A 16,324-nucleotide genomic window follows, 5' to 3' on the forward strand; every position below is an offset into this window, starting at 1 on the left:
CACCCCGCCGGCCGGCAGGATAGGGGGCTTGGCGCCATGCCAACCGGCGGCGAAGGGCCTCCGCCGGCCGGCGTGAGTCGCCGCATGCGCATGAGCCCCACGACTGCTGGCGTCATCCCCTCGCATGCACAGAGGGAATCGCTTCTGCACCGGGAATGGTAGAGGATCACGGTCTCTGATGCAGAACAATAGAGTGCCCCCATGGCACAGGCCCGCCCGCGGATCGGTGGGCCCCGACCACGTGCCAAGCCACCATGGGGGCACCTCCCGGGACCAGATCCCCCCGCGACACCCCAAGAACCCCGGAGCCCGCCTGCGCCGCCAGGTCCCGCCGGTAAGGGACCTACTCCTACTCTAATTTACGCCAGCATAACCGGCAAAGAGCAGGCGGAACTTCGGCCCCATTGCAGGCTGGAGAATTTGGGCAGCCGCGGGGCCTATTGAGTTGCGCCGGACCCCGCCATTCTCCGAGGCGCGCGGCGCGACTTATGCCGGGGCAAATTTTGGGGGGCGGGAGAATTAGGAGGATGATGGGGGTGGGATTCACGCTGAACCCCGGCGATTCTCCCACCTGGCAGGGGGGTCAGAGAATCCCACCCCTTGTTTCTGATGTGGATTCAAACCAAGATGTGAGAAATGAAGAGAAAGTAGTCAGCATATCAGCAACTACCAAAAGAAAAATACTGCTGTTATTCGATAAGCTTATTATACCAATTTTCAAATGAAATAAAATTGAATATTTGTTTCAACAAAAAAAAGTAAACTGGATGAAACCTATCCCAGTTTAAAACACTTACCGGTAGTTGCAATTGCCTTAGACACATTAAAAAAAACAATGTTGTGCTATGGGTCTTTCCTTCCTCCTAGAATTACTGGACTTCCTTTCTCTGGAAAGGAAATAACTTATTAACATATACTGCCATTGTGTGTTGATTTTACTCCTGGACACTCTCTATTACTCATCTCTCTCAAGTTGAAAAAATATGGGCGCGATTCTCCCAGACAGGGAGAAATCGTAAGGCTGGCGTCAAATCCGGGCGGGTTTGACGCCAGCCTCCCCCTCCCCGACCGGGAACCGATTCTGGTCCCCGGTCGGGGCTAGTATGCCGCGGCCGTGAACTCCGGCATCGCGGGCTTAACGAATTTCGTTAAGCCCGCTTGCCAGAGTTTGCGCCGACTGACGCGTCACATGACGTCAGCCGCGCATGCGCAGATTGGAAGACTCCAACCCGCGCATGCGCGGATGACGTCATCGCGCATTTGCACGAAACCCGCGCATGCGCGGGCCGGGATGCCCCTCAGCCGCCCCGCGAAGTGATACAGCGGGGCGGCGGAAGGACAAAGAGTGCGCGGGAATCGGACCCGCTGCCCGCGATCGGTGGGCACCGATCGCGGGCCCATGGCACCCTTGGCACGGCCGTGGTACTGCCGTGCCAATCGGTGCCATGGTTTTCAAAATCGGGACTTTACGGCCGTTTTTACGAACGGCCAGACCAGGTGTGATTGCCGTTCGTAAAAACAGCCGTAAAGGGCTTGGATTTCGGCCCATCGGCCAGCTGAGAATCGCTGCTGGCCGTAAAAAAACGGCGGCAGCGATTCGTGTCGGGAGTCGGGCGTGGGGGGGGGGGGGGGGGGGAGAATAGCGGGAGGGCGTCAGACTAGCATGGCCGTAAAAATTTACGAACCCCGCTATTCTCCGCACCATCGTGAGTGCGGAGAATTGCGCCCTATATGTTTAGACTCAGATTCCAGGGAATTAAAGAACATTTCGAGTGATTAGATGTTAAAATAAACAAGAACTATGCTGTTCAATTTGAGCCTGGTGTAATGCACTGAGCAGCTAATACATAAGAATATTGATGCCACTCGACTTCCTAATCAAATTGCATTCCGAGAGATAAATGTGTTAGTTAATGCAGAAAAACGACAACAAAAGAAGATTATTATAAAAGTGCACAGAAGCCGTAAAACATGCATTAAAAGAGCAGCTGTACGGAGTTAAATTTGTTACATTGCACATTCCTAACAATGAGAATACTTTACTTCTTTGGCTTCCGTGGTGCTATATCAATTGGAGCTCCTGGTGCAGGCATGTCCTTTGGAAACATGTCAACGAACAATTCAATCCGACCCTGGAAATTGTGCAGAAAGGGAATTTCAAATTAATTATCTTTAGTTGTCTGCCTCACTGCAGAATTTTCCATAGAATCTCCAGTGTTGGGAGTGGCTTTTGAGGACTGTGTTGCATTTGGAAAGTGGGACCCTGGCAGTGGAGGTCTAAACTTTCCTTGTGGGGTTTGGCTGAGTGCTCTTCCATCTCCTGGGCCACCAACAATGTAACAGATTATCTCTTCTGGCCTCCAGCTCCTCTGTCGTTGTCACCCAAGAGGGAAGCTACAGCGGCTTTTCTGTTCAGCCCAGGACTATGAATTGTACTTGGGAGCTGGCATGCATATGTAAACAAGGGTTCCACCAGCTTAGTGCCTGCTTTATAAAGCAGCTTAGCTTTAATACAGGTAAAATAAACAAACTCTAGAGATCAATTAGGGGAATGTAAGGTGGAAAATTTAAAAGCTGCAGCCTATTTACTGGGAAAGTTCTTCACCAGTACCAAAACCCACTGAAAGGACCAATGTTTTCTTTCTCCCATGATCTTCTATGAATTGAGCCAGATGCAACCATGATACAAATCACTAATTAATTGTCAAGGTCCAGAAATAAACAGCCTTTATCATTTATTCTTTGATAAGTGAGTATCAGGATGGCCTCTCATTTGCATCTCATATTGGAATTATGTTGTTATGTTGATAGTACGATCTGAAGCATGGCTTTTTGAAAAACATTCATATTTATTAGTTAATTGCCTATGAATGCAGATTAATCCTCAGTTGAAGCCCCCCCCCCTCCAGCTCTGACATTGCCTGGATAACAACAGTCACGTTGATGTGCACAAACTTCACTTGGGTGATTTCTTTCGTGATTGTGACAGCTATCGGGTACTTTTTGTTCTTTCTCTCGGGCTGTGAACAAAACACTGCTGCTTTGGTCTTTATGTTATGCAGTTATTTAGGACATTTAATTCACAATATCAATTAGTAGCAATCATAGGCTCTCTCCTGAAATACTTTGGGAGCCTGTTCTCTGCAAGGAATCTGACCTTAAGTATATAGATGAGCAACGTTTTGTATTAATTTTAGATTCCTGAATAACTGAACTGAAATCAGCTCTAAATAGGAATCAAACTCCAAACTTTGCTGTATCATCCACGGTCCTGATGAAGAGTTTTGCCCGCTGAGAGTGTGTAATTGAATTGTGAGTGTAGGCTGTTCACAATTTTCCAACCCATTCTGATTAGAAAATCATAATCTATGGCCCTCCAATTTTAGATATGCATTCTTGGTAGACAAGGGGCTGGATTCTCCGATTCTGAGGCTATGTCCCCATGGCGGCTTGGGAATGGTGGTGTTTTACAACTGAAAATATGGCGTAAAACATCCACCCATCATCTGTGTAACTGGGGTCTAGCAGCCGAGCAGCGTAGAGCACCCGCTCTAGCTGCTGAAACGGCCTGGAAAATTGCCGGGTTCATGAACGCGCATGCGCATGGCGGACAGACCCGGCCTGCAAAATAGTGTCCTCCCATTGGTCGGCTCGTGCACCCCGGACCACCCCATAATAGTACCCCCAGCCCCTGACAAAATTCCCCCTGCCCGTGGATCGGCCCTCCCCTGACTGTGGTGGCACTGGGCTGAGTCCACAGCCGCCACGCCGAGTTCCTGACGGTTGAAACCACACTCAATCGACACCGTCGGGAACTCGGCCGCATGGGGACGGAGTGTCATGTGACAGTACCCTTTAAGAAATGGGTGTTTAAGAAATGTACCTTTAAGAAATGAAGCTGCTCATGTTAATGGTGTGATGTCAGAGTATGGGTGGAGCTGAGCTTCACTTCTGCTTTTTAGTTTCACTTTGAGAAAGTGAGAAAGAAATATGTCCAAGCATTGCCAAGGTTTGACGAGAAGGAAGTAGAAGCCTTTTTCATTTCATTTGAGAAGGTATCTGAACAAAGGAAATGGCCACAGGACATGTGGGTATTACTGATTCAAACAAAGCTGGTAGGTAGAGCTAGTGAAGTGTTTGCATCACTAATGGAGGAGGTATCTGAGACGCATGAGGAGGTGAAAAAATCCATCTTAGGTGCATATGAACTAATGCCTGAAGCTTCGAGACAAAGGTTTAGAAATTTAAGGAAAGAATTTGGTCAAACATACATGGAGTTTGAAAGGCTCAAACAGAGTAATTTTGACAGGTGGATAAGATCTTTGAAAATAGACCAAACGTATGAAGCTCTCAGAGAAATTATACTTTTGGAAGAGTTTAAAAATTCAATTCCTGATGTAGTGAGAACTCATGTGGAAGAACAGAGGGTTAAAACTGTGAGGTTAACAGCAGAAATGGCAGATGATTATGAATGAGTTCATAAATAAAAGCTTGGTTTCCGACATCAGTTTCACCCTGTGAGGGATAGAAACTGGGGACATGAGAAATACTCAAGTGGTAAAAGTAAAGGTGATCTGATGGGAGATAATAAGGAGAGTGTACCTCAGATTAAAAAAGAAACCCAGGAGGGTGAGAGACATGAAAAGTTTCAAATGTTTTCACTGTAATAAACTAGGCCATGTAAAGTCACAGTGCTGGTGGATGAAGAAAAGCACTGGGAAGGCTGATGTGGTAAAACAGGATAAGACAGTTGGGTTTGTCAAAGTGGTAAAGGAAAGCCCAAGTGAAGTGAAGGAGGTGTGAAAGATTGTACAGCCTGATCAAGAGGTGATTGATACAAAGGTGCCAGATCTCTTTAAAGAATTTACTTGTGTGGGTAAAGTTTACTCATGTGTACCAGGAGGAGCAGGTAAAGAAGTCACAATTTTAAGAGATATGGAGCTAGTCAATCTTTAATGGCAAGAGATGAGGAGTTATGTAGTTTGGAAAAAATGTTGCCAGAAAAGGTGGTAATATGTGGAATTCAGGGTGAGAGGAGTAGTGTGCCATTACATAAGGTAAGGTTGGAAAGTCCAGTGAAGAGTGGTGAAGTGGTAGTAGGAGTAATAGAGAAACTATCTTGTCCAGGAATACAGTTTATCTTGGGGAATGATATAGCTGGATCACAAATGGGAGTAATGCCTACTGTGGTTGATAAGCCAGTGGAAAATCAGACAACTGAAGTGTTGTGTAGTAACAAGGTCGCAAAGTCACAGGTTAAGACAAGAGGAGAAATCAAAGAGTGAAGATGACGTTGAAGTGCAATTGTCAGAAACGATTTTTGATCAGATGGTTGAAAAAGAACAAGAACAGGTGGAGGATGAGGCAGATATTTTTAGTTCAGTAAAATTGGTGGAGTTACAACAAAAAGATCTAGAAATAAAACGGATGTATCAGAAAGCTTACACGAAGAGGAATTTGAATGTATACCAGAGTGTTATTACCGTAAAAGTGATGTCTTGATGAGAAAATGGAGACCTTTACATATGCAGGCGGCCTATTGGTTATTTTTCAAAGAAATTGAATTCTCACCAGAAAATGTATTCCACGATTGAGAAGGAGACTTTGAGTTTGGTGCTGGCTTTGCAACATTTTCACATTTATGTAACCAGCAATCCATCTCACTCCGTTATATATACTGATCATAATCCGTTGACATTTTTGGAGCGAATCCGGAATAACAATGCAAGGCTGTTCCGCTGGAGTTTACTGTTACAGCCATTTCATTTCAAAATAGTACATGTGGCAGGACGAGAAAGCGTGATAGCTGATGCTTTGTCACGAATGTGATGAACGGAAGCAATTTCAGTTGGCAGAAGAAGGGGAAAATGGACTATATTATTGTACCTGTTTGCGTGTGTTGTTTTTTTTAAACAAAAAGTATATCTACTGTGTGCATGTCTTAAAGGATGGTAAAATGGTGAAAAATGAAACAATCTTGAAGTTGACTGTTTATTTTTTTTTCTTGGGGGAGAGGTGTCATGTGACAGTACCCTTTAAGAAATGGGTGTTTAAGAAATGTACCTTTAAGAAATGTACCTTTAAGAAATGAGCTGCTCATGTTAATGGAGTGATGTCAGAGTATGGGTGGAGCTGAGCTCCACTTCTGCTTTTTAGTTTCATTTGAGAAAGAGCTTGGGTGTGTCTGTGTTTTTCAGGGAGCTGAATCTGAAGTTAAAAGTGAGCTGCACTGCTGTTGATCTCTACCATCAAAAGCCTATCTATGGATCACTTGGTGAACTCAGAACTTGTAAAAAGGTCTCAGTATTGAATATAAATCTAATGTTCTCCTGTTTGAAGGTTTGTTAAGTCTTTTGGATGTTAAAAGGACAGCAAACAGGTTATTTAGTTTTGTATTCTTTGGAGGGTGAATTTGATTTACTGGTTGCTAAGATATTCACTGTTTGTTTTAAAAAGGTTAACTTGAGTTCATAGAATAAACGTTGTTTTGTTTTAAAAAAACACTGGTCCATTTTCTGCTGTACTATACCTGTAGAGTGGTCCGTGTGCTCCCCATACCACAATCTATTTAAAGTTATGGGTCAGGTGAACTCCATGATACACTTTGGGATTCTCTAAACCCTGGCCCATAACAGGAGCGTCGGGGGGTGGGCCTCAGGCAACGTCCTGAGGCCATAGGTATGGAGGGGGTGGTGCATCGCGTAAGCGGCGTAGCCCCCGATTTGGTCGGAAACGGTTATTTTCCGGCCGATAGCCGAACGCGATTTCAGCGTCGGTGACCGGAGAATCCTGTCCAAGGTTTTTGCTGGGAGCACACTTATAAAGTTACCCTAGACAGTTTTTTTTCCCAACACCTTCTCCATGCCTCGTTTTTCCTGTACCTGCTCAATGCCTGGTTTCTCAGGGTTTAGCAGAGGCCTGGTTTCCACATGTTCAGGAACCAACTTGCAGCCGACTCGTGGCACATCGCCCCAGTGGTGTAGAACAATTAGGGACAAATGCTCATCAGTCTCTTTCTTTACACCTGATTAGGAGAAATGGAAAAGGTCAGTCAAGTTAAACTGACTACTGAACTGCCTACAAACATTATTTCTGAATATTCTTCCTGGGTAAATGAATGAAGCTGCAGTGCTAGTGAAGAGCCTCAGCTGGCTGCTGCGCATATTAGGACAACTGAACATATCTTGATCTATTTTCTAAAAAAACACTAAAGTCTCCAGTATGAAAACATTTTGACGTGTACAAAACAGAAAAAAACTGTACACCATTCCATCCTTACGTCACTAACTCAGAATAATCTATAATAATAATCTTTATCATTGTCACAAGTAGGCTTACATTAACACTGCAATGAAATTACTATGAAAATCCCCTGGTCGCCACATTCGGCGCCTGTTTGGGTACACAGAGGGAGAATTCAGAATGTCCAATTCACCTAACAAGCAAATCTTTCGGGACTTGTGGGAAGAAACCAGAGCGCCTGGAGGAAGCCCACACTGACACAGGGAGACCATGCAGACACCGCACAGACGGTGATCCAAGCTAGGGTCGAACCCGGGACCCTGACGTTGTGAAGCAACATTACAACCAGAAATAAAATAATACACTAATGGGGTGGCAAATTGGAATTAACCCTTGGACTGCCAGAAGGTATTTGTAAGGTGCCACATCAAAGATTATTGTGGAAAGTAAAAGTTCATGGTGTATCGGGTAACATATTAACATGGCTAGAACATTGTTTTGCAGGCTGGCAGTAAATAGAGAGTCTTTGTCTGATTGGTAGGATGTTTTAAGTGCAGTTCTGTAGTGGTCTGTGCTGGGGCCTGAACGTTTTACACTTTTACAGCAATGATTTAGCTTGGTAGCTAAATTTGCAGATTACACAAAGATAGGTAGGAAAGTATGTTGTGAAGAGGATGTAAGGAGTTTGCAGACAGATAAAGATGAGTTGAATGAGCAGGCAAAAATCTGGCAGAGGGAAAGTGTGAAGTTGTTCACTTTGGCAGGAAGAATGAGAAGAACTGCTGCAGAATTCCGAGGTGCAGAGGGATCTTGGTGTTCCGGAGCATGAGTCACAAAAAGTTAATATGCAGGTAGAGCAAGTAATTAAGAAGGATAATGGAATGCAATTCTTTATTACGAGAGAAATGTATCATAAAAGTAAGGATGTAATGCTTCAGTTATACAGGGCATCGGTGAGACCACATCTCGAATACCCTGTACAGTTTTGGCGTCCTTATTTAAGGAACAATGTTCATATGTTGGAGGCGGTTCAGAGGAGGTTTAAGAGTTTGACACCTGGAATGAGTGGGTTGTTTTATGAATAAGGGCTGGACACACTGGGCTTGTTTCCATTGGAGTTTAGAAGAGAACTTGATTGAAAAATATGAGATCCTGTACGATGCAAAGAAGTGGCAGATGGAATACAATGTGGGAAAGTGTGAGGTTATGCACTTTGGAAGGAGGAATGGAGGCATAGACTATTTTCTAAATTGGAAAATGCCTAGGAAATCAGAAGCATAAAGGGACTTAGGAGTCCTTGTTAAAGATTCTCTTAAGGTTAACGTGCAGGTTCAGTCGGCAGTGAGGAAGGCAAATGCAATGTTAGCATTCATGTTGAGAGGGCTAGAATACAAGGGCAGGGATGTACTTCTGAGGCTGTATGAGGCTCTGGTCAGACCTTATTTGGAGTATTGTGAGCAGTTTTGGGCCCCGTATCTAAGGAAGGATGTGCTGGCCTTGGAAAGGGTCCAGAGGAGGTTCACAAGAATGATTCTTGGAATGAAGAGCTTTTCATATGAGGAACGGTTGAGGACTCTAAATCTGTACTCGTTGGAATTTAGAAGCATGAGGGGGGGATGTTATTGAAACTTACAGGATGCTGCGTGGCCTGGATAGAGTGGACGTGGAGAGGATGTTTCCATATGTAGGAAAAACTAGAACCAGAGGACACCATCTCAGACTAAAGGGACAATCCTTTAAAACAGAGATGAGGAGGAATTTCTTCAGTCAGAGGGTGGTGAATCTGTGGAACTCTTTGCCACAGAAGGCTGTGGAGGCCAAATCACTGAGTGTCTTTAAGACAGATATAGATAGGGTCTTGATTAATAAGGGGATCAGGGGTTATGGGGAGAAGGCAGGAGACTGGGGACGAGAGAAATATCAGCCATGATTGAATGGCGGACAGACTTGATGGGGGGTGGGGGGGGGGTAGCCTAATTCTGCTCTTATGTCTCATGGTCTTACATGTAATGAAGGCTCCAGTGAAATGGAGGTGGCCTCCCAGCAAAGCAGCCTGGATGTGGGGGTTGGTGGGAGCTGGGTGGGGGTGGGAAGGTATTTTAAAGAAAAGACACAGTGATGGGCAAGGAACGCAGCCCCTTTGGCTGCAATGATTTCCTTCAAAGGTTTAAATTTTTTTCTCTATCTGCTGAAGCCTGCCTCAGCAATGATCCCTGGTGGCACTGCTGAGGTACTAAGTTGGCCGACTGAGCAAAATGGTAGCCCTGGCAACAGCCACTTAATTGGCTACTGTACATAAAGTTCAAGGGGAGGCCCTGCCAGCTACCCGTGCGTGCCAGTGTCACGTTATTCCCTCCGCATATCGGGCTTCCTACCCGAACAGCAAAGATCTGCCCAATGTATAATAATATAATAATAATCTTTATTGTCACAAGTCGACTTACATTAACACTGCAATGAATCTACTGTGAAATGTCTCAGGTCGATGACATTTTATCCGAACTTTAAGATACTGGAGATGAACAGCTTTTAAGAAACTGTGGAACCTGAAGATAGGAGGGAGGAGGGGAGGAGGGATAGAATAGAAATGTCTTTGCTGGGATACAAGTGGATAAATGGCAAAACTATTATTTTCATACCATTTTCATCCTCAATCTCTGTTGGCCCTGTGAAGACTCTATTAGCGACCTTCACTCTTCCTCCTGGCCCGAAGTGAGGTCCATCGACTTTACCTTCTTTACAGAGTTTGGTTAGCAACTGTGTAGGTTTCACAGGATCTCTCCACATATTGTATCCATGACTGTGTATAGGAAGAATACATCAGGAAAAGTTGCAGCCTAATGTCCAAAAACTATAGAACATAACCAACTGAAGACAAAGTTATGTTGCCGTTCTGACCTCAGTAACCTGATGGCATATTTTATTTGTCTATTAGAAGATGTCTATAATTCATAATCTGTTCCTTGGGCTGGATTTACTTAACACTCATGTGGAACTCCCTCCCTGAGGGGATCCTATACTTTGGTGTTCTTTCTACTCTTTCAAGCCTATTTCCACAAAAACCTTGATGACCCTACTTCCTTTCCTGCCTACCATGTTAACCGGTATTGCTAATTGCTCCCTCTCTTCAGGTTCTGTAGCCTTCTCCTCCCAATCTGTCATCCTGCACCCCTCTCAAACAAATGCTCCTTGCAAACTCTGCCCCATCAGTAACCTCCCTTTCTCTCCAGAATCCTTGAACATGCTGTCGCTTCACAAATCTAAACCCAAACTCATCTTTCCTGCAACTCCATCTTTGAACCGCTCTAACCAGGTTTCCACCCCTTCCACCCCTATCAAAGTCACAAGTTAAATCCTGTACAGCTCTGACAAAGGCAAACGCATCCTTCCCAGCATGTCTGCAGCCTTTGAAGTAGTTGACCGCACCAACCTCCAATGTGTATGCTAGCATAGTGGTAATGTTATTTGGCTAATAATCCAGATACTTGTACTAACAATCTGGAGATAAGTGTTCAAATTCTACCCCAGTAGTTGATGAACTGAAATTTGGTTAATTTTGGCCACAAAACTATTGGATTGTTGGAAAGACCCTCTGGTTCATTAATGTCCTTTAGGGAAGGAAATCTGCCATGCTTACCTATTCTGATTTGTATGTGAATCCAGACTTGCAGCAATGTGGTTAACTCCCAATGGCCCACTGAAATTCAATCAATCCACTCAATTATATTCAAGGGGGTAGTTCATCACCATCTTCTCAATGGCATTACGGATGGGAAAATGAATGCTGGCTTTAATTTAAAAAAGCACCTTTTTATTGTCACCAATGTCACCCAAAGATCTATCCAAGACTCCCGCCTATCTCTCACCTCCTATCATCCAAAATCCTAGCTTCAGTTTCCAAATAAGCACTGATGATAAACAGTTCTATCTCATCGCCACCTCCTTTGACCCTCTATTTCTAAACTACCAGACTATTTGTCTGACATTCAATACAGGGTGTGTGAAAATTTCTTCCAATTAAACACCGGGAAGACGGAAGTCATTGCTTTCGTACCATAAACTCCATGCCCTAACTATTGGCTCCAACCCTCTGCCTGGAAACTCTCTGGGCTGAACCAGGCTGTCAGATAGTGTCTCTGCTGGGTTGATGACTTCCAGATCATGTTGAGCTGCTGCTTTATGTGGAATCTGGAAGATTTCACATTCTGTTGTAGCATCGTCAACTTTCTTCATTGGGAGCACTGCTCTCCACAGCATTTCAGTGATAAAATCTATTTCCTTTGCTTGTTGCTTGCATGTCACATGCACAATCCAGAGGAAGGCCGGGATTCTCCGTCCCCCACTGCTAAGTAGTTTCACTTCCTCTTTTCTAACAGCAGAAAGCACTTGGCATTGTTGAAGTCGTCAGCAGTTGTCAATCATAACAAGAATGTTTATAAAATTGCAGTTAAGATCAAGCTGTGAAGGGAACCACTACAAAGGTGTCAGTGCTATGGTGCCAGGAGGAAGAACACCATTGGCAATTCTAGGGGGCAGGGATTAGAATCATAGAATTTACAGTGCAGAAGGAGGCCATTCGGCCCATCAAGTCTGCACCGGCTCTTGGAAAGAGCACCCTACCCAAGCCCACACCTCCACCCTATCCCCATAGCCCAGTAACCCCACCAAACACTAAGGGCAATTTGGGACACTAAGGGCAATTTAGTATGGCCAATCCACCTAACCTGCACATCTTTGGACTGTGGGAGGAAACCAGAGCACCCAGAGGAAACCCACGCACACACGGGGAGAACGTGCAGACTCCACACGTGACAGTGACCCAGCCAGGAATCGAACCTGGGATCCTGGAGCTGTGAAACAATTGTGCTAACATGCTGCCCAAAGGGACTGAAGGGCGAACTGAAGGGTTAAAGAGGAGTGGGGCTAAAGGTGGCTGGGGGGCTGAGGGGGTTGTGTGTGGGGTTGGGTCACCCTCACGTGTGCATGGTGTGGGGGGTTGACCCATTATTACCATGGTGGGGGGAGAATGTTCCTCCTTGATGAGGGGTTGGTTTGCTCCCCTTGTCAGCAGGGGAGGTCAACATCTGTGGTGTGGGGGGAAGGGGGGGGGGGCAAGCTTCCTACATCTCTCAGACTCACTACGTCCTTTAAGATACTCGTAACTCTTTGACCAAGCATTCAGCCATCTGATCTAATATCTCCTAATGTAGCTCAGTGTCATGTTTTGTTCTATAATGCTCTTGTGAACAGCTTGAGACATTTTATTACATTAAAGCTTCTATATAAATATAAGCAGTCGTTGTTGTTTTTCTGATTGTTGTTGGATTGCTCTCATTACTCTCCAGGACAGCTCAGTAGAGAAAAACACTAACAGTCATTTGTCCAAAGGTAATTTTAAACGTATGTTAATTAAATTAAATGTTAAATTACTCACAGGGAATATTGTTGTGCAATGCCAGACGTTGCTCTGTGTTTGCTGTAGTAGCGATTTTCTAAGTCTAGTTTGGTTTCTCCAATTAGATCATCTGTACCTACTAAATCCCAGTCAAATATAGCGACTGTCAGCATGGACTCCATTGGAAATGTGGCTTCGATATCAAAAGATCTGTTTGAGCAGATAAAATCATACTGAAGTAATAAGAGATTATCGGAGCTCCAATTTTTGGATGATAACTGCCTGGTACAAAATAAAGCCTTTTAATAATAATCTTTATTGTCACAAGTAGGCTTACATTGCAATGAAGTTACTGGGAAAAGCCCCTAGTTGCCACATTCCGGCCCCTGTTCGGGTCCACAGAGGGAGAATTCAGGCTGTCCAAATTACCTAACAGCACATCTTTCGGGACTAGTGGGAGGAAACCGGAGCACCCGGAGGAAACCCACGCAGACACGGGGAGAACGTGCAGACTCCACACAGACAGTGACCCAGCCGGGAATAGAATGTGGGACCCTGGCACTGTAAAGCCACCGTGCTAACCATTGTGTGACCGTGCTTCCCTGTGCAAATGTAACCGCATTCCATAATATCTATTCAGACTCTGGAATGTCACTGTATGAAGTGTGGTCGGGTGGAACTTTGTCCTACTACTTAGCTTCTGCCAGGGCCCTGTCCCACATTGAGTAAGTCAATTCCATACCGGGGAAAAGCATCGATCTCTTTAGCGATACCCAGTGTGAAGGCTGGAAACCTGGAGTGGCATTCTGCAGTTATGTCAAGAGGGGGAGCCAGAGTTATGTTTTCGCCAATGATGAACAGAGTTTACTTACATTCCCTGACTTGAATGAAGTTAAATTTCAAGTGGAGGGACCCAATTTACAGCCTGAATTGATCACAAAATTCGTGCCTGATTTCAACAGATGCCAGTTCCCATCGGGTTATCAAGGGTGTAGTTGATTGGATTCATGGATTAGCCCAGGAATATTCCTTAGATGCCCTCTAAACTGTTGCCATGTTGTAATAAACTGATAAAAATAACCGCACCTCACACTCATGACTAGAATTTGTGTTGAATAGCAAGGTAGAAATTGGCCCACCTGGGGTATGCTACAACTGCCATAGTCATTGTTTTCTCTGAGAAAGTTCTAGTTCAAAAAATAAATACATTTAGAGTACCCAATTCATTTTTTCAATTAAGGGGCTATTTAGTGCAGCCAATCCACCTACCCTGCACAACTTTGGATTGTGGGGGTGAAACCCACGCAAACATGGGGAGAATGCGCAGACTCCACACAGACAGTGACCCAGAGCTGGGATCAAATCTGGGACCTTGGCGCTGTGATGCAGCATTGCTAACCACTGTGCCACCGTGCTGCCTAGAAAGCTCTAGATTAAATGGCTGGCTTATTGCCACAGGATCACCTAGCATAGGAAGAGGCTATTTGGCCCATTATTTCTCTGCTGGCTCTTTGACAGAACACTCCAAAACATCCCACTCAAATATCAATGATTTCTTAATGATGTGACAGCATCGGATGCTCTGTGTGACAAAATACCTAACTTCTCAAGAATGGGTTTATGGTCTTGTTATCTTGAACACTGAAAATCTATCTCTGTATTTTGTGGACTCTTCAACAGGACTTACTTGCCAAAGACAGGATTGAGTTGCTTGGAGATGTAGTTCTCCTTGTCTCTGATTTCTGTCTTGCCTAGTTTAATGACGATGTACGGATCTGCTTTGCCATTGATGTCAGCTGGGTGCAACTCTGTGGCCTAAATGGACAGGCAAGGCAAAACAAAAACAAGAATTGTCAGATTAGCTAGCTGAGATTTGATGAATGACAAAGAATTAAAACAAATGACCGCAAGTACTGTAATTCAAAGGAAATGAGAAATTAGGGATATTGATTTGGTGATTCTGCTGCAACTATAGGTACTTATTAACTCAATTTTAGATGAATAAATAATATTTATTATTTAATCAAGTGCTGCCATATAATTAAATTGATAGCCTATAGTTGTAAATTTGTTTTATCTGAAACGTCCATAGGGTCTTTTCCAATTGCCCTTTGTGGCTTCGGTGGAAATCTGAAACAAAAGGGTGTAAATAACTGGTCCTGTAGAGATTTTACTGATCTTCCTTTGAAGTTATGGCAGGAGACTGGGGACATTCCATGAACATTCTGCCCGCTTATCACTTCAATATAAAATGTTTTGTGAACAAAAATGTCTGTGTTTTCAGTGAAGGAACCATTGTAACTTTCTCCTAGTGTAACATTACAGTTCATTCAGTAGTCAGATTATGTCCAACTTTCTTATTGAGGGTTCATGAATGGGAGTGGCCAGGAGCCCTGGGATTAAAATAGTTGTGTTACTGGGCCACCTTGAGGTTCAGGGTAAAAAAAACATCTTGTGAACTATGATCTCTCATCTCACAATGTTTAGCAAGGTTGGGATTAGCATTTGAAAATGAAAATCGCTTATTGTCACGAGTAGGCTGTAGAATCAGCAAAACTGCTTATGTTGCCAGTGATGTAGGTGGGTGCTATCTAGTTCACTGTTTAACGTTAGTTAATTTAATTCAATGAATCAATTAGAAAAAGAAAAAATATTGAATAATGTTTGAAAGAAATTACCATTTTGGATGATAAGCAGAATCTATTCAAATGTTATGGCTAAAATAAATATCCACAAAAAGGAAACCCAGGACCTCCTTTGAGTCGACTGGTAGTCACTTACCCTTACTACATAAACTCTGACTAAAACATTGACAAGATCATTGTTCGGAATTCCCTGGAACATTCCAAATGTGGGTTCATAACCTGCTTCTCGAGCCACATCATCTGGTAGAGGTACTTTGTATACACAGACGGAGCCCTGCATTGTATTTTTGAAAACAAAAGAATTGATAAGATCAAACAAAATTTTTAAAAATTAGAATTAGTAGTCATGCAAGTCAACTAATATATTAATCGATCAAGGTAATACAAGTCTAGTTGCTGGCTTCTGTTAAACTATTTTATTTGCAGAGGCTGACCAAAATGATAATCGTTGTTATTTGTATGTAAAATATGGGCCTGGATTCTCCAATCCTGCGGCAAAGTTCTGACGCTGGCGTGAAAAGTGGCGCGAGCCACTCAGGCGTCAACGGGCCTCAACTAGCAGCTATCTACCCCTTCCTAGGGGGCTAGTACGGCGCCGGAGTGGTGTCCGCAGTTCCGGTGCCCGAAAGCCGACGCGTCACAGCCGGTGCGAGTTTGCGCATGCGCACCACTGCCGGCACGGGTTTACGCATGCGCGTGGGTTCCCGTCTCCGCTCCGGTCCCTGGGCAATATGGCGGAGCCCGACAAGGACCCGGTGGGGAGGAACATAGGTCCCCACGGAACTAGCCCGCCCATCCACCAGGACAGCCCGCGCAGACAGAACTCTGAGGTTCCACCGGTTGGGACCATATGTAACCCACGCAGGTGGGACTCGGCTGAACTTGGCGGGCACTCGGCCAGTAGAGGCCCGGATAATCACTGAGGGGCCGCTTTCAACAGCCCCCGACTGGCGCGGCGGCGATCCCGTGGGTGCCCCAAAATCGCTGGCAGAGAATCGGCGAGCTGGCGTCGAGGCGGTATGGTGCGATTCTTGCGCCCCCG

The 16,324-nt window shown here is 44.7% G+C and overlaps 1 protein-coding gene across 13 annotated transcripts in view; it reads right to left on the reverse strand.

Moving 5' to 3' along the window:
* The window catches only part of otofa (otoferlin a), a 500,940-nt gene that overhangs the window by 60,293 nt on the left and 424,323 nt on the right, over positions 1-16,324 (reverse strand). For all 13 annotated transcript variants that reach the window (XM_038800135.1, XM_038800124.1, XM_038800129.1 and 10 more), the window contains 6 exons: positions 15,419-15,556; positions 14,325-14,452; positions 12,677-12,847; positions 9,882-10,042; positions 6,882-7,024; positions 2,044-2,132 (listed from right to left, as the gene is read on the reverse strand). In XM_038800135.1, coding sequence (XP_038656063.1) covers positions 2,044-2,132; positions 6,882-7,024; positions 9,882-10,042; positions 12,677-12,847; positions 14,325-14,452; positions 15,419-15,556 — 830 coding nt within the window. The remainder of the gene's footprint in view (positions 1-2,043; positions 2,133-6,881; positions 7,025-9,881; positions 10,043-12,676; positions 12,848-14,324; positions 14,453-15,418; positions 15,557-16,324) is intronic.

The sequence above is a fragment of the Scyliorhinus canicula genome, chromosome 6, assembly GCF_902713615.1.
Source record: "Scyliorhinus canicula chromosome 6, sScyCan1.1, whole genome shotgun sequence".
Taxonomy (NCBI): domain Eukaryota; kingdom Metazoa; phylum Chordata; class Chondrichthyes; order Carcharhiniformes; family Scyliorhinidae; genus Scyliorhinus; species Scyliorhinus canicula.